We start from the raw sequence: 18557 nt of genomic DNA, 5'->3' as shown, positions 1-18557 counted from the left end.
CTGTAGGTTTAAATGAGGTGTATCTTACCTATATCAAAGCATATACGATTGTATCGGTCCCACATTGAACTTGTATCGATCAATACAAATTTCTTTTTTAAAAAATAAGCATAATATCAACAAATATCGTATCAATACCAACTGATACCAATACATATCGATTAATACGATACCAATCAATACTTAAAACCCTAAAAGTAACTCATGAGAAATTATGCAAGAAGGAAAATATAGGAAGAGGACAAGAAAGAAGCCTTATGATCACATGTTATGTCTAGTCTTGCTATGTGTACTCTTGGACACTAGACGAAGGATGAAACAATTTCTCAGTCAGACATGGAAAGCAAGGATTTCCATCTTTTTCCCAACCAAACAATCCAATTTTTGTATTCCTAGGGAAGGTCTGAATTATTTATTCCTACCTTATTAAAATCCAACAAACAAACAGGGCTTAAGTCTAGATGGAAGGCTAGCATCCTTAAATTTCCCTGCCTTATATCAATTTGAGATGCTTCATGGTATTGTCAATCCAGCACCATATGTTCTGGATCATTCATAATCCTAATCAATTATTAGGGCTCTTTAGATGAACATGTGCAAGTCTTTTTCTGCAAACTCAGCCACCACATGTATGATTCCTACTCTCTAGACATCCCCGGCCAACATAATACAATTCTACAAGAAAAGAGAAGAAATTAAAAAAAAAAAAGAAAAGAAAAAAAAAAAAGAAGAAAGAACACTACCAAGAAGTAGAGGCTGACATTAACAATTACCTATGGTAATTTTACTGAATTATTATCATAATTTCAAAGAACCTAAAAAGGTAATGAGCAGGCTATAAGGATCAGTTTCAGGCAGGTTCAACACAAAAAATGTTAGTTTTTTTGGAGCATATGCGCCCAGGTACGTGGGCCTGTTACTCAAGGGGCAGGGTGGTCATTGCATCCATTCCCATATGCTTCGGCACAACCTGCATTGTGGCACAGAGAACAGCGGGTTAAGAGAAAATGTTGGGGGTGGGGGTGGGGGTGGGGGTGGGGGTGGGGGGGGGGGAGGGGGGCAGGCCACGCTAGACAGTGGGAGGCGAATGACCACCCCACCCGCCATGAAAGATGAAAATTCCTCCCCCAAATGTCAGCATGTACTCACATTGGCTATCGCACACACATGGCCCCTGCACTCCCCAGAGAGAACTCTCTCCCTTTTTCTGTAGTTACTATTCATTTCTTGTGGTCATGAGAGTTGCCTGAAAAAACTATCCAACTAGTCTTTCTGTCAGTTCAAACGTTACTTCAACTTCCCCTAATGATGAATGATGAGAATGCAAATACAAAACAGAAGAAAAAGACACACATCTCACATTCACACTTCGATTATCCAATAAATATGACATCACATATTTCTCCACACCAGGCCAACCTAGGAAAAGTAATGGTCAATAAGAATCATACCGGCATGTTTCTTTTCTTATACCCACAAAGTAAGATATATATATTTCTAATGTGGGGGAAAAAAATAAACTGTGAAAGAGACTGGTCATATGATCATGGTTTTAGTGCACGGTATCGGATCAGGTATCGATCACCTGCAAAACCGATATGGTATCAGTATAAATTCGCTTTATCGGAAAATTTTGCCTCTATTTTTTTTGAAAAACAGGCTTTTTTATACTATTTTATCCATGGTTTAAAGTATTGTACCATATTGTATCATATCGGCCGATACGTATCATATTCCAGGGTATCTCTATGGTACAATGAGATGTATACCTTTTTTTAAGAAAAAAGCATCATATATTGATAAGTATCTCATTGTATCTAATGATATACGATACGATATGATACGATATGGTACTACTGATATTTTTCAATACGTTAAGGGGTTGAAAAAAAATTTAAGTATCTATTCGTATCACTACATATCGACCGATACAATGCAATACATCGATAAAGGCCATTAAAAGCTAGTGTTCACATTCCAGAACTTAGAAATGAGTTCTGAAGACAAAAATGACCATCCAAATGTCTCATTCTTTGCTCTCAACCTCTTTGTTTTTTTTCCTTTTTTTTTGATAGGGGTTTACATTGCGGCATAAGAAAGAATCAGATTCAGCCAACAAACTTTTCTTTCGATGATTCAAGTGGCTGAAATAAGAGATTGAAGCAGAAGTTTCCGGCGAAGGTAGGTTTTCAAATAACTTGATTTTTTTGGTTAAATCACTAAAGAGAACTTGTCTCATTATACAATAGATTACACGTAAGAAATCTCATCCTTTATAATAATCTGATTTAATGCACTTGTCTCATTATACGTTGTTCTCTATTTTAGTGTTTATATATGATACATGCTATATATTGCTTATTTATGCTATTTTTTACTCCAACATTGTATTTCTATGCATATCTTGACCATTTTCATGCATATCTTTAGCGTATCTTGCATATCTCCGATACAATATGATAAATATGATATATCTCTTAAAATCATCCCAATGATACAATTTATGATATTGATACTTTAATCATTAATTTCACCCTAATTGTATATGTTGTTTCACCGATACGGTATCAACACAATATCATGATCGATGACTAGCAAAACCGGTACATATCGCCTAATACCTCAAACCATGCATGCATATGATTGCACTTGCTAACAACAGTGAACGAGTGATTTCAACACTTAAACAAAGGAATTCATGGATGATGAAGGGTGAGAGCGTTTCCCTTGGCTCATGTGCTAGTATAAGGGCCACGTTCTTGAACAGAAAACTCTTCCCCAAAAATTATATCATGAAAGGATAGTTTTGTCTATTGAAAATTTATGCCGAATAATCAAAAGCCAGCTTATATATTATATGGGAAAAGACTTGATTTTTTTTTTTTTTTTGTTAAATCACTAAGTTACGATGGTTGGTAACTCTCTCTCTCACGTCTTCTCATGAAATGACCTTGTTGCCCTTTTATATTATTGCTTTATCAGACCTCATTGGTGCACTTCCTTATATAGCTGCTCAGAAAATCCGATTCTCCAAAAGGTAGCATGGTCTATGCCGATGCGGGAGCCAATGGGACCGTGCAGTGATATCAATAGAGTAGTCATTGCCACACTTTATGGGGGTGAGGCAGTCATTTCACTGCCCTCTATGTCTAGGCGTAGTAGCCACGCTGGAGTTTTTTTCCCATTACATATATAAAAGAAAAAAAAAAATTAAGTAGCCACATCGGACATTTATCCCCTGAGGTTCATTGATCGGTACGATTATGCGGTTCCTCTCATAGGGGGCTTTGAAATGATCATTCTACCCCTTGACCGAACACACTGCCTGAGTGAGGTCCACCCCCCCCCCTTTATTAGAGGCACTAAGGAACCGTACCAAGCAGGGAAACCGTAGGTGATAAAAATTCCAATCCGAAGCAGTTGTGGTTCTTTATTTGCATGAGTTAAATTTGGATGAGTTAGCACACGTGGCAGACAATTGATTTGAAATCAACGATAATTAATAATATAAACTAAAGAAGAGAATCAAATATTTAGTTTAGAATTTAAATTTCGATTAGAATACTCAAGGAGACAAAATTGGAAATAAACAAACAAGGCAAAATAGATTTTCAAGACAATGCTGTCCATTAGAGTATCTATAGCTCATCCACCTAGTTATTCCATATGGATCAAACAAAATGGGTAAGAGAGTTTTTGGAATCACCGACTGATTTAGATCGGATCGATCATGTACAAAAACTAGGGTTTTAGGGATTTTGTGTGTGTGTGTGTGTGTTAATTTCCATCGATATTGGTTAATTAATCTAGATCTCTAGATCCTAATATGAATTGATGATGTGATAATTCTGACTATTAAATATTTAAAGAATGATCTAAAACTTCCAATTAACCACTTATCGAAATCAATTCTTATACCTCTCAATCATTGTCATGCGATTTCTTATTAGTTTAAGCATTAAATATATGCACCATATTAGTAGTCCTAAATTTAAAAACTTTATTTTGGCACATGAGATTTCAATTGATATAAAAATGTGATTAGGATCTTTGAACCTACATCCACACAAAATTTCAACCCAAATAAACCATGCCCTATATATATATATATATATAGAGAGTACAAAATGGGTGTACCTTATATACCCTCTATACGGTATCGGGATTGAGTGGGATTGAGATTAGTCTTGAATGATACTGATGTGATATCGATGCGGATCGCCTTGAATTGGGATAGAGCGGATGAATTTACCTCTATTTTTCTTCTAAAGAACTCAGATTTTTCACCAAAATGGAATCGCCTCAAGATCAAAATCACCTTCTACCTATTCCGATACAAATCCCCACATTTGGGTGATCCGATAAACATCTTTTTGAACTTCACATGCAAGGTTTTAAAACACGGAATCGGTCATTGGCGATTCCGATCCAGATTGTATTGGAATCAGCCAAATTGGTGCCCTAAAATTGAGGTCCTCAAATTCAAAAACAAGGAATTTCTAGGGTTTTTGGGTGTGAATCGACCATGTCAGACCGGTCATGGTCGATTCCCGATTCTTAAAACTATGAGTCATTCGTCTCCTCCACTGATAACTAAAGGGTGCCTTCCCTAAGGATGTCAAAATGAAACCGAAACTGACCGTTTACGATCGAACCGAACTGCATCGCAGAAAAATGATTCGATTTTTAATTTATAGGTTTTTTTTTCCGGTTTGATTTTGACTTTCACCGTAAAATCGCGGTTCTAAACCGAATAAGAAATCGAAAAAACCCGAATAGAAACCGATACCTCTTACTTTAATACTAACCCATGCATTAATTGGATTAATTAATAATATATAATTAATTTAATAAATATAATTATTGCATCAATTTGAAGCATAAAATAAGTAAAATGCCATGGGTTAACTATATATTATATTACTTCAAGTATGAATTGAAAATTATGGATAATGTTAAAATGGATTAACAAAATCCTACTTTTTAATAGAAGAAATAGTTTGCTCATCATGTGAGCGTGAAGAAAAAAAAAATGAAAAAATAAAGAATAAGAAAGAAAAAGGACGGTTGAAGATGGTAAGTTTTTTATTTTTATCGCATAGACATAGGAAATATGATGAGTGAAGAAGACCGAGAGAGAAAATAGGGAAGCACGGGAATATAAAGGCCTTGAAAACCAATGTTGTCTTCATTACTATTTCCCAAGATGACACTACACAAATCGCATGTAAACTGATTGTGAATCGGATAACGAAAATCGAATAGAAATCGATAAAAGCAGATCGTATGCAAAACGATTCTGATTTAGACTGATTCGTATTCGGTTCGATTTTAATTTTATCTTATCAAAATGTAAACTGCACCGCAATCGAACCGAATAACCAGAACCGTACGGTTGACATCCTTTCCTTCCCTTTAATGATGGAAAGATGGAAAATCAGAGATGGGGAAATGTTAATGAATTGTTCTCTCTCTCTCTCTCTCTCACAGGATTTGGAGTTTCAAATGGAACCTCGCAAGAACAACAGCAGCAGCAGCAGCTTGGAATAGGTGAGCTTTTGTCTACCTGTCTAATCAATTTCCAATCCCTATAAAGCTCTCAAAACATCGTTTTCGTTCTGTCGTCCCAGGTATCCATTACTTTCAGACTTTTTGTTTTCTATCCTTCCATGATTCCTCTGTAGATAAAAAGGAAACCCTTCTCCTCCAATTGCCCAAATCCTATATGGAAAGATGGACCGAAAGAGAGATAGAGAGAGAATGGAATCTGGCAATAGCAGCAGCTTGGTATTGAATTAACTCAATTCATTCTTCCAATTCTCTGTTTGGTATTTATTTGTTCATTCTCATTCTGAGATGTTGGATTCTCTTTCACTGATCTTGCTTCTCTTTCTACTTTCTTATTTTGTGGGAAATTTTCAATAAATAAAACGTTGGAATGGCAGAATTCGAGCTCTATGACGATAGGCGAGCGGTTGTGCACGGCGGTCATACCATTTGTCGCCTTAATCGAAGTTCTGATATCTGCCGCAAGTGGTTGTTTCGACAGCTGTTCACCGAGAAAGTTTCGCTTTGGAACCCCTGACATTGCTCAACTCGCCAAGGGTACTCCATGTGGGTTCCTTATTTCAGTTCTTTACTGATATAAATACATTCTTCTTCTTCTTCTTTCATTCATTGGGAGAAGTTGTTCTTGAAGTTTATTTATTTATCTCCCTCTCTTTCTGGTTTGTCTTTGAAGTTACGATTAACGAAGTGGAAGCACTGTATGAGTTGTTCAAGAAGCTGAGTAGTTCCATCATTAACGATGGCTTAATACACAAGGTACATATTCTAATTTTTGGGGAAACATTATCCTTATAGGTAATTTTTGTGACAGTGGATTGTATTTTTCCCTTTTCCCATTTCCATTTTCTGCCATTTGTGAGAATTTCTTATTGGTTCTAGCAAAAAAAAAAAATAGAATTTCTTAGTGGTCAAAATTCAAAATACTTTTTTTTTTTTTTTTTTTTTGTTTAGATTACTTGAATTTTGTAATTATCTGAATCTATGTTCATTAAAATTTCCTAATAGTTAATTTTTGCAAGGGAAGTGATCTGAAAAGAATGGATACTTGAGCAAGGCTCAAATGTTTAACCAAAGTCTAAAATTGGACTAGTATACCCCCTCCTCCAACGAAATTTTTAAACAAAAAAGGAAAAAAAAAAAAAAAACCTTTGAATTTAACTATAAAATCAAATAGGGTTTTCATCTAAAAAAAATAAAAAATCAAATAGGGTTATAGGGATCTGTTATCTATCAGGAATATAGAACAATGCCAATGAAATAATATTCTTACTTTTCTAATTTCTAATTGGTTAGCGACTGAAAATTCATATTTTGACAACTTTTCACTGGAAATAATTGAAATCGCTAATTTTCCAGTTTGAATTTTTTTCCATGACTTGTAAAAAATGTTTCCGTGCCATAATAGGCATATAATTAATTTTGTTAGTTTATTTGATATTGATAGGAAGAGCTCCAACTGGCATTATTCAAGACTCCATCTGGAGAGAATCTTTTTTTAGATAGGGTAAGTTCATGCCTTAAGTTATCTTTCATGTTCTTCCTTCAACTAAATGGCTAAATGACTCTTTGGTACGGAGAGAGTACTTCTTTTAGAGGTGCTGGAATTGACTAAGAGACTATACCATGGCTATAGTCGTTCATACTATTGATTCCCCCCCCCCCCTCTCTCTCTCTTTCTCGGATTGATACTTGAGCAAGGCTCAACAGTTGGAATTGTGAACTCTGCATGTGTCAAGTTGCAAGTACTTTTCTTTTCAGTTTTAGGTTGTGCTAATTATTCTGTCACTGTCTTTGCTGTGATAGGTTTTTGATGTTTTTGATGAAAAGAGAAATGGTGTTATTGATTTTGATGAGTTTATCCATGCACTCAGTGTCTTCCATCCTTATGCTCCTTTGGAGGACAAAATTGATTGTAAGAGTTCGGTAAACCATGTTGTGGTTGTTTTTCTATACTTTAAAATGCATCATACCTGTAGCTTGTTTGTGTTTATTCTTTGATTTCTTGCAGTTGCATTCAAGCTTTATGATCTGAGACAAACAGGGTATATTGAACGAGAAGAAGTGAGTCTCGAGACTTTTAACCTTTTGGTTTTTAGTGATGGTTTTCATTGTATGCCAATGGCTTGTACTACAAATATTGGTAGCCTGACTAGATTTTAGCTCATATGACTTGTGGGCAAAAGCTATAATTATTTAGGAAGCAAAGGAGTTCGCTTTTGCTTCTTCCCTCAAAGCCCTCTATTCATGCATCAGATGTGCCACAGATTTGAAATGTATGTATGTATGGCATGCTCAGGATTGGTCCACCTCAGTTTTTATTTTCTTTGAGCTCTTTTCCGTGTGGAGAAGGTCGAGAGTACACAAAAAAAGAGCAGAGAATGTTGAGGAGGATCACTTGATACTTGAACATGAGACTTCTACCTCTATAAACCATTTCTCCTACAACTCACCTTAGTGGTAATTGGTCGCATATTCATCAAAATATAATCCTTCATACTCTCTTTTATCTTATACTTTTTGCTCTCCCTTAGTGTGACCAGAAATGATCTAGGTCTAACAAACATGTTCTACACAGGAATATATTTTCTCTTTAGTAGGTATCACATAACAGAAGTAGCAATGTTGATATTAGATGCTGCTGTGAAGTATTTTTTTTATCATGACAAGAAACAGTGAGTTGGTTTCTAGTGCCTTTCGTGAACCTTTAAGGCAATATGAGTTCATGTTATGAAAAAAAAAATAGTTTTACCCAAACAATTTAAAGAAAAATTACTGAAGGCACTTCTTTTGATAGTCTGGAGCTGAGTTAGTGAATTACTCCAACCAGAAGTCCTATTCTTTTTCATTTTGAAACTTCTTCACTGTTTTGATTTGTTAGCACAATTCCATTTGTAGTTAGGAGGCAAGTCTTTCATGTTTATTCTGCATTAATTTTGTATTTCTGATATATCATATGATTTGTTATATTAACCTGTTGAGATTTTGCATAGAGAAGTATCATCTAAGCATTGTCACTTGCAGGTTATGCAGATGGTAATTGCTATTTTGTCGGAGTCTGAAGTGCACCTGCCAGATGAACTTCTAGAATCAATCATTGATAAGGCATGTGTTTAAATAAGTTAACTTTGTTTTTCAAAAGGGAAAATCATTTTTTTGCTTCATCTTCTAGAGGCTCAATCTTTACATCTTCATTCCTTGAGCAGACTTTTGCAGATGCTGATGCTGACATGGATGGTAAAATCAACAAAGAAGAATGGAAAGCTTTTGTTATTCGAAATCCCAACCTTTTGAAGAACATGACTCTTCCATATTTGAGGTAATATACTTTTTTAGATTAAGGGTGTGTAAAGTAACAGATCTTGTGAATTTATGGTATGCTATGCTTGTAAAACAAGTACCTTTTCTTGAAATATGTAACATACGGGATTATGGTAGGTTGACATAAATAGAATCCCTAGTGCACTCAAATTTTTATTCTTGGTTTGCTTGTGAGTTTATATCTTAAAACTTGATATTCTTTTATTCACATGTTTATCATCTTTCAGGGACATCACCACAGTATTTCCAAGTTTTGTTTTCAACACAGTGGTTGAGGACTGAATTAGAATTTGCTTGCTCAAGAGTATCAAGGTGTTTCTGGGAGGTTCAGGTCCATGTAAGACCACTTATTGATGCCATCGAAGCTGAATCTTTGCTTCCGAAAGGCTTGTTATGTGTATTGAAGCCATACTAATCATCGTTGCAGCTGTTGGAGGTGTTGGTTCTGCAAAATGTAGGTGAAACAAGAGTTGCTGCTCGCTTTAAAATCCTTATCTTAATTATTAAAGGTCCTGCCACGGATAAACGACCAATATATGGCCTATTTTATACTTGTTGATTTAATCCGTCTTATGTTATAGCAGAGATTTTTATTGCTGATTAAGAATTCCTTGCTCATGTATAGTTTCTCCATATTTCCTAGTTTTTTCTTTCTTCCCTTGCCGCCCTTCCTCCCCAGGACCCGTCACTTGATCAATGGAAGAGCATAATAATCAATGCTCCTCAATTTCCTCTTGTCCTGTGGCCTGGTATCTGTTCCCAAATTTGAGAAGTCATGTCCAGGAGGTCATTGAAAGAGTAATTGAACAGACAATGAGCAAAGATTTGCAAGTAAGAAATGTTTGAATGCTCAATCAGGGCTTCAAACTCTTTGGATAGATTAAACTTTACATCCAGGATGCTTGTTTTACTACACGTGCAAGCGTGGATAATAACCTAAAAAGAAGAAAATTAGTACTGGGAGAGTGTTCTCTGTGGAGGAGCGCAGGGGCCACGTGGCATCTTGGGGGGGGGGGGGTGGGGGGGGGGAGGGGGCGGTCATTTCGCCCCCCAGGTCTTAACTTGTTCTTATCTTAATGTAAGTATGGGTGAGTCAATTAACAGTCTTTGTTATTCCATAACATCAAGCTTTGATGAGTGATATTCTCCATATCACTTGCAGGCTTCATTTATTGAACTCATTTAAATACATCTATTTCTTGGAGAATTGCATGAACAACTAACCAGGTATCACAGGATGGGTGCATTGGATTGATTAGTTTCATTGTCTCTCTCCTATTTCAGGTCAAACCAGTGTTGAGCAGATTGAAATTAGTAGGGCTTGCAGAATCCCTAGTCATATGTGTTCTCCACTTTTACAACATTAAAAGCTGCCAGAAGGATTTTGACTTCTATTCAGATGAAGCTGGAAGTAGGCTGTACCTGGATTCTGTACCTTGATTCATTAACATTCATCATCTTTACACTTATTTTGCCTCGGGGATTGTCTACATATTTGTACAGTTTTGCACTTGTTCTCCTTATACTGTACCATGTCAATCACTTATGACCTCTGTATATTAGATCCTATGTATTGATTTTAGTCATTTTTAGATGGAGCACTGGAATTTGAACCATAAATACACCTTCTATAGCTAGTGCTTAGCTTGAAGTTCTTAGAGCATTGTTCAAAAGCTTGTCAATTGCTGATACATAATCAAATTCCACAACAATTCAATCCAAGGAATGGGAAAACAAGTCCAAAATACAAAAGCAGAATCAATGTTGCAATGCATACCAAGGTCACCATGAGAGGCTAGTTCAGAACAAGTATTTCTGAGGTATCAATCTGAAGTATAGAAACTGCCTATTCCTCTTCTAGAGGAATCCCCCATTCTAGAAATTAGGATGTCCAAGCAAATGTAAAGCTTCTTGATAGCAAAGATAGATACCAATGTAAACCCACAAAATGCATCATAGCACACAGTAAATTAAATCCAGGGGAAAATCGGGGAGTGTAATTTTTTTTAATGCCAAGTGAAGTGTAAATTAGTTGCCAGAGTTCAGATAGAAAAATTAGTTGTAGTCTGTAGAGATTCAAGAGCCTAATTACATTGTAGATGGAACTTAGAACTTCACAATTCCTATTGGTTGCAATAATTAAAAACAAAAAACAGTTAATTAGTTGCAAAGTTATAATGCTACTGAATGTAACCACCCACGCCACAGTTTATTAATTGGAAAGATTGACATGATTGAGCTAACCATCACTCAGGCGCAACATAATTATGTTTTAAGCATACTGTTTCTACATTTAGAGAGAGAGAGAGAGAGAGAGAGAGTTATAGAAAGAGATTGAGAAGAGTAGCCTTGAGCACATCAATTACTATTTTTTAGCAACTCCAATGAGTAATTAACCCTTTTCCTAAAAAATAAGAAATTGATTCTAATAAAATTAAGTTTAGAAGTAGTATAACAACAACATTAAGAGCCCTTTTTTTCGGTAATGAACATTAAGAGTTCATCATTCCATAAAAATCTACAGGGTCTATAGGATGGATGATATAGATAGCAACAGTCTACATGGAAAGCTAGTATCCTCAAATTTCCATGGCCAGATAGGATAAATATGAGAAGCTTCAAGTTATTGTCAATCACAGCACCATAGAATATCTAGAATAGTTAACCAGCAACCCATATAAGAATCCTATCATCTAGACAATCTGCAATCCAATCCACCCCCCCCCCAAAAAAAAACATATTTCACAAAAAATGAGAAGAAAATTATTTAAAAAAAAATAAAGGCAGAAAGAAACACTGCCAATAGGTATAGGCTAACAGTAACAATTACCAATGATAATTTGACTGAATTATTATCATAATTTAAAGAATCTAAAAAGCTAATGAATGACCTATAAGGGTAGGTTCCAGGTTTAGCAGATTCAATACAAGAATAACATGTTTATTTAGGTTGCGTTTGGTATGCATTTTCAGAATAGATTCTGGGTCTAGAACGCTTTCGGAAATCCGATTTTTCTCTATTTCCTCGTTTAAAAAATGCTTTCTAGACCCAAAATCTATTCCAAGAATACATACCAAACACTGTTTCAGTATTCATTTCTCTGTCATGAAATTGGCCTGAACAACCTAACATATATACAACAAATTGTTCCTCTCAAGTTGACAGGTCATTAAAAATGTTACTTTCCCTAATGATAAGAATGCAAATACATAAAAATAAATAAATAAATAAATAAGAAGACAAATCTTTCCATCAGATTCACGTATAGTAATGTCATAATACGCCAGAGTCACACTTCGATTATCTACGTATAGTAATGTCATACACTACAGTCATACTTCCATCATCTAAGAATATGACATCACATATTTTTCCACACCAACCTAGAAATGAAAATAATAGGATCTAAGAGCAACAACAGCATGTTTCATTACTTTGTTCGGGTAGAAAATAATGGCTGAGTTTGGCTTTATGGCCTTATAAGTACAGGAAATCTTTCTCCTTTTGTTTATCAAAATTTCTCTTTTATAATTAAACACAAATGATTAAAAAAAAAAAAAAGAATTGAACCAAATCATGCCATGTAGATCAGTGTGATATGACAATTCTGACCATCAAATATTTGAAAGAACCGAATTCTTATACTTTCTCTGTTTATATATATATATATATTTTTTATAAGAACCTTTCGATTATTTTAATGCACCTTATTGGTAGTGCAAGTATTACATGCACCAGCTCAATATTTATGGATTTTTCAAGCTTTATTTTACCATGTGACTAATCGTAATTGAGTTCAAAATTGATATGTGAATTGGGGACCGTTGTATCTACCACTCTCTACAAAATTTCAGGCTCGATCATACCTGCTCCCAACAAAATTCTTCTCCTGTCTTGTAGTCTTGTGTTTTTGGAATCCAAAGGAACCCTCTGGTCCCGAATGATCAAAGCCTATGATGGAAATATGGACTCAATCTAAACGAAATCTCAAGAGTGAGAAAGATGAATGAAACTGGTACAGGGGAAAATCATTGTATTGTTGCTTAATAAATTATTTGGAATCTAGAATGGAAGCTTGGAAGAATTGCAGTTCTCCACGTAATATATTGCTTGATGTAAATCAGATAATGGATTTGTTTGTGTTTTTATTGAATCTTTTTCACAATGGTGGTAGTTTGGAATAGATGGACTGTCCAATTGAGCTAAAACTTGATTTGCAGTTAAGGACTACTTTTGATCTATTTCTGTACGAAATTTCAACCTTCACATCAGATCTGCTATAGGTGAGTTTTCCATGGATAACGTCATGGAACTTGGATCACAGCAGACGTCTTCTTCGTCCTGTCGTCTTCACCTGGTAGTTTAAACTTCTGCTTTCGGAACCTTCTAGTTTATCATTCACTTTCAGATAATAAAAAAAATAGAATCCTTTCAACCTGGAATTGTCCAAAACCTTATGATGAAAAGATGGACCAGAGAGAGACAGATTGTTTTCGCAATCTCCCATATATAAAGGGAATCGATCCATTTGTCCAATTACTCCAAAACCTATGATGGAAAGAAGGACCTAAAGAAAGAGAGAGAGAGAGAGAGAAAGAGAATGGAATCTGGCAAGAACAACTGTAGAAGCAGAAGAAGAAGCAGCAACTTGGTATTGAATTAATTCGATTCATTCTTCCAATCCTATATTTGGTGTTTATTTGTTCCTTCTAATTCTGAGATTTTGGATCCTCTTTGACTGATTTTGCTTCTCTTGCTGTTCTTATTATTGGGGGTTTCAAAAAAAAAAAAGGAATGGAAGAGTTCAAGCAATCTGACAATAGGCGACAGACTGTGCGTAGTGGTCATACCTTTTATCGCCTTAATCGAAGTTGTGGTATTCGCCGTAAGTAGTTGCTTCGACTGCCGGCCTCAGAGAAGATATCGCTTCCGAATCTCTGACATTGCTCGACTCGCCATTGTTACTCCATGTGGGTTCATTGTTTCCTTCTTTACTCAGCCCCATACAGACTTCGAATTCGCTTTTAGTCTTCTCGAGTTTCCCTTATTTATTGGACTAAAACTTCTATCTCTCTCTCTCTCTCTCTCTCTCTCCATGGGGAGGGTTTGCCTTTGAAGTTACGATTAACGAAGTGCAAGCACTGTACGAACTGTTCAAGAAGCTGAGTAGCTCCATCATTGACGATGGCTTAATCCACAAGGTAACTTCTTATTCTAATTTTGGAGGAACAATTTTTGTTTAAAAAAAAAAAAAAATTCCTCATGTAAAGAAAAAGAAAATTTCTACCAAAAAAAGATATTTCAGCCATCAATCCCGAGATATGATCGATTTTGTCCAGATTTTGTGACTCGCTTGAATTGGGCGATAAGTTCCGATACTCGTGATTCTTGCCAGAAAAAAAAGGGTATTAAACCCATTTTTTTGCTGTTCTAATGATTCAGCAACTTGGGAGCCCCAAATACACAAGAAGAAAGGGGGTTCTAACCATTTTTTACCAGATAATCGATCTAAGTGAAGTTTCAGTATTTTATTTATTGGATTAAAAGTTCAATAGCCTTCTTCACCAACATCTCCTCCCAAATCGAATTGCAGGGAAGAATACAAACTCTATGTTTATTTTTAATTTTCTATTTTATCCAACTTAAGTTAATTTAATTCCACTCGTTGTTAGCTTTTCTCTGGATCTTTTGGGAGTTGAAGGTTCGGATTTTTGTCTCCTCCAATTCTCTGCCCTGCCCAGTTCCCCTAGTGCTTGTAATAAGGGGGAGCGCAATGACCACCTTATCCCTACCCCAACACTCTACCCGGATAGGATCCACCCCCTTATTACAGGCAACGGAAAACTAGAGGAGATAATTTTCCAGAAGGTTCTGATGATCATTAAACCTGGAAATCTTAAACGGGTCTTTGATATCTTGTTGGATAAGGGAGTGTGTTTCTTGGCTTCTGAAATTTGTTCCAATCGGCTTGATTGATATAATATACATAGGGAGAATGTTCTCTGTGCCGGGGGCCGGCACAGGTTGTGCCCAGACCCATGTGTTTGGGCACAGCTTGCACTGCGGCACAGAGAACATCAACCCATATATATATATATATATATATATATATGTATTATATATTCTATCAAATGTATTTTATAGTATTATAATAAGTTTGGGATAGCCCGAAGCCTCAACCCTAACCCAATCCGATCTTGACTCAGGGCCAGAAATTTCTAGCCCTGACCCGCCCTAAGGATCAGAATATCTCAACCCAGACCCTGTTTGGGCTTAGGGCGGGTTAGGACGGGTTCACTGGTTCTAGCCGACAGGGCTAAACTTGTACCCCTAATTCCGAACAATTCATACTTGAAATCTAGGTTTTAGACCGATTTCAATCGATTCTGAGTCAAATTTTAACTGAAATGGAATTGATAGATGGATCTCATTGTTGAAGCCACTTAGAACCATAGAGGACAATGCTCTAGATTAATCATGTGTCAAATTTTAAACTCTAACTCAATAAGATACTTCTTATGTACTGGAATTTATTATACTTTCGGTGTCTGTCCATCAAGGTTATAAGAGACTTGTCTCGTGTACCATATTGATCACTATCGATATGATATCAATACTTGTACAGATGATCAGTTGTATCAGATGGTATCGGGCCGGTTTGAGATCAAAAGGCCACATTTTATTTAAAAAATCTATTTTTTGGCCAATACAACCGATCTATATCATCAATCTGACATTGGCCAGGTATTGGTGTCAGTCAATACCGATACGGATTGGCCAGCCAATACCGATTCATAAAACCTTGATGGGTAGTCCTTGATCATACATGATGGAACGATTTTTGTTGTTTGGTCTAGTGGGCTTCTGTGTTCACATCCAACTAAGGGTGTCAATTTGGGATCAGAATTGGAAATTGTCCCAAAACTGATTCACTACACCTAGGATGGGTTTTCCAACCGTTCTAGTGCCAAAAAACAATAAGAAATTGGCTGGAACAGACTGTTTAAAATGCATGTATATAAGTCTAGTCAGAAGAGTTATGTCATTTTAAATATAGGGAGAGGGTTGGGCATGCCGCCGCCTGATCCTGGTAAGCGGGTGGCTTTATCCACTGGGAAGGGTGGGATGGGAGGGGCAGGGTGGTCCTTTCCCTTGGGAGGGGAGAGAGATAGACATAGGGTATTAGGGTGGGCACACCGCCTTTCCCTAAAATAAATTTATTTAAATGATTTTCATATTTGAATTGGTGTTGATGCTGCACCCAGACACATGGGGGTGGGCAAAATGACCGGCCCATCCCCCTGAATGGCGAAAATATCGCCCCCATGTGTCTGGGCACAGCCCGCACTGCAGCACAATGAACAACTACCCTTTATTTATATACTCAGGAATAGAGATTTCCTCTTTAATTATATAGTGTATATAATTATGAATGAGATATTAATATTTGATTATTTGCATTTTTAAGAACATATATTCAATTATTTAGATGTTTAGGAAGGTATTTTAGAATTTTGGACATTGCAAATAGTGCTAGAACTATCGAGGAACCATCCCAAGTAATATCCCTTACTTCAAACCACTTTTTTTTGGGGGGAATCACGTGCTGACTTAATTCCTACTTTCCTGTGTTTTGAGTAGGGGTACAAGTTTGACCTGACTTTGTTGGCTTGAATCCGCCCTAAACTCAAATACGGCCTAGATTGAAATATCCTAACCTGCCCTGAGGGTGGGTCAAAGCTGAAATTTTTTTGCTCTAAATTAGGGCTAGGGTTGAGGTCTCGGGCTAAGCCCGACCCTATTTTTAGTTATACTATAAAAGATATATTATATTAATATTATAAATTTTAAATATCACACACATTTTGTTATAAATATATTAATATGAAGATAATAAATGATATAATATATTTTATTATAGTATTATTTTATGTAAAATAAATAATTTTCTCCCCGAACGCAACCCATGCATCTCCCTTCCCCATTCCCATAATCATCATTAGCTCAGCCTGACCCTGACTCAGGGCCAGGGTTAGATTTTTTAGGCCTTGATCAGGCCTAGCTAAGGGGACTAAGTATTAGGGTGGGATTTAAAAAGCCTGGTCCAACTCGATCCTTTTGCAACCATAGTTTCGAGGGGTGCTCCTACTACATTCCCAAAAAATTAAATTTTACAAGGTAAATGATCTTGTTTGGCTATCTTTTTCCTCTCCTCCGAGAGAAGACAAGCCCACAATCTACAACTAGGGGGGAGAGGGAGGAGAGAGAGGTGCCTTTTTTGACACAATATGCAATCCAGGAGAGTTGATCCCTTGACCTCCTGGGAGGCATTCACTCAACCGGCAATGCCTCCAACCAACCAAGCTATCTATTGTTTGCATATGAGAAAAGTTGGAAATATGAAAAAATATATCCCAAACATAATATATTAAAGGATAGGCATTTGCCTGGTAGAGGAGACTATGTAGGCAGGCAAGAGCAAATGATGACCCCCTATCAGTTCAATCAATAGGAGATAAAGATATCTTACCTAGATGTAATGTACCTATGCAAACCCAATTTTCAAATTGAACTAATAAACCCCCCATTCCCGGGAAAAAAAATGACAAGAATGTTGTTCCATGCCATATGCATATATTTTAATGGAAAAAAGAATGTTGCTTGGTCGCGTGGTTCATGCGTCCAAAAACAGGAACACGCGAATTACCGCTCAGCCCTCCTTAAATCAAAAATCTCATTCGTGATATCCCTATGCACTCTCTCAATGGTCTTCACAGTTCACACTGGTGTAGGGGCTACACGACGCCCTATTTTAAGTTGTTTGTTTATTTGACAGGAAGAGCTCCATTTGGCATTATTCAACACTCCTCTTGGAGAGAATCTTTTTCTAGATAGGGTAAGTTCAAGCCTTAAGTTATCTTTCATTTTCTTGCTTCTATTAAATATGAATCTTTTTTTTGGGATCAACTGATTCGATTGATCCGGATCGGAATTGGCTGAGTCTGTTCTTGATTCCACGTTATCTGGATCAGATCGATCCCCTATGGCCTATGGAAACCAGGGTAAGGGTGTTTTTTAGATTCCTCGGATCAGAATTGGCTCCGCACCAATCCGGATCCGGGTATTTAAACACTTCCCTTCCCCCACCCTCTTTCTTCTGGGATTGTAGGGTAAGTGAAGTTCTACGGCTGGAATTATGCTGTGTTTGGTATGCATTCAATTTTTATTATCCAACAATGCAAAATGGACCTAGAATGCATACCAAACACAGCCCTAAATTCTTTATATGTGGCAAGCTAGAACTACAAATACTTTTTTTTTTGGTTTAAGGTTGTACTAACCATTCTCTCACTGTCTTTGTTTTGATAGGTTTTTGATCTTTTCGATGAAAACAAAAATGGTGTTATTGAATTTGATGAATTTGTCCATACACTCGGTGTCTTCCATCCTTGTGCTCCATTGGAGGACAAAATTGATTGTAAGGGTTTGGGAAACCAAGTTGTGGTTGTTTATATAATCAAGATGTATCATGCCTATAACTTGTTTGTGTTTCTTCTTTGATTTGATTTCCTGCAGTTGCATTCAGGTTTTTTGATCTAAGACAAACAGGATATATTGAACGGGAAGAAGTGAGTCTCTCAACTTTTACCCTTTTGGTTTAAGTGTTTGT

General features: G+C 36.4%; 2 protein-coding genes across 2 annotated transcripts in view; both read left to right on the top strand.

Annotated features, from left to right (window-relative positions):
• Nucleotides 1-5518: 5518 nt before the first annotated feature.
• The window catches only part of LOC122656639 (calcineurin B-like protein 10), a 34254-nt gene continuing 21215 nt past the window's right edge, over nucleotides 5519-18557 (top strand). Inside the window, exon 1 of the mRNA XM_043851247.1 lies at nucleotides 5519-5544. The gene's annotated coding sequence lies outside the window, so the exon portion shown is untranslated. The remainder of the gene's footprint in view (nucleotides 5545-18557) is intronic.
• On the top strand, nucleotides 5913-8888 carry LOC122656641 (calcineurin B-like protein 10). Its single transcript, XM_043851251.1, has 7 exons — nucleotides 5913-6114; nucleotides 6242-6324; nucleotides 7013-7072; nucleotides 7372-7480; nucleotides 7577-7629; nucleotides 8590-8670; nucleotides 8772-8888. The coding sequence occupies exons 1-7, from the start codon at nucleotides 5958-5960 to the stop codon at nucleotides 8886-8888; spliced, it is 660 nt and encodes a 219-aa protein (XP_043707186.1). The 5' UTR covers nucleotides 5913-5957.

Source organism: Telopea speciosissima, chromosome 3, assembly GCF_018873765.1.
Source record: "Telopea speciosissima isolate NSW1024214 ecotype Mountain lineage chromosome 3, Tspe_v1, whole genome shotgun sequence".
In the NCBI taxonomy this organism is placed as follows: Eukaryota; Viridiplantae; Streptophyta; class Magnoliopsida; order Proteales; family Proteaceae; genus Telopea; species Telopea speciosissima.
Note: the sequence above shows the minus strand (reverse complement) of the source record. Positions and strands in the feature narration are given on the sequence as shown.

What these genes read in the sequence shown, in the direction of transcription:
- LOC122656641 (XM_043851251.1), top strand. Translation starts at nt 5,958, where the DNA reads ATGACGATAGGCGAGCGGTTGTGCACGGCGGTCATACCATTTGTCGCC. An exon ending in ACGATGGCTTAATACACAAG is followed by an intron (nt 6,325 to 7,012) that starts GTACATATTCTA and finishes TGATATTGATAG; the next exon opens with GAAGAGCTCCAACTGGCATT. An exon ending in GGTATATTGAACGAGAAGAA is followed by an intron (nt 7,630 to 8,589) that starts GTGAGTCTCGAG and finishes TGTCACTTGCAG; the next exon opens with GTTATGCAGATGGTAATTGC.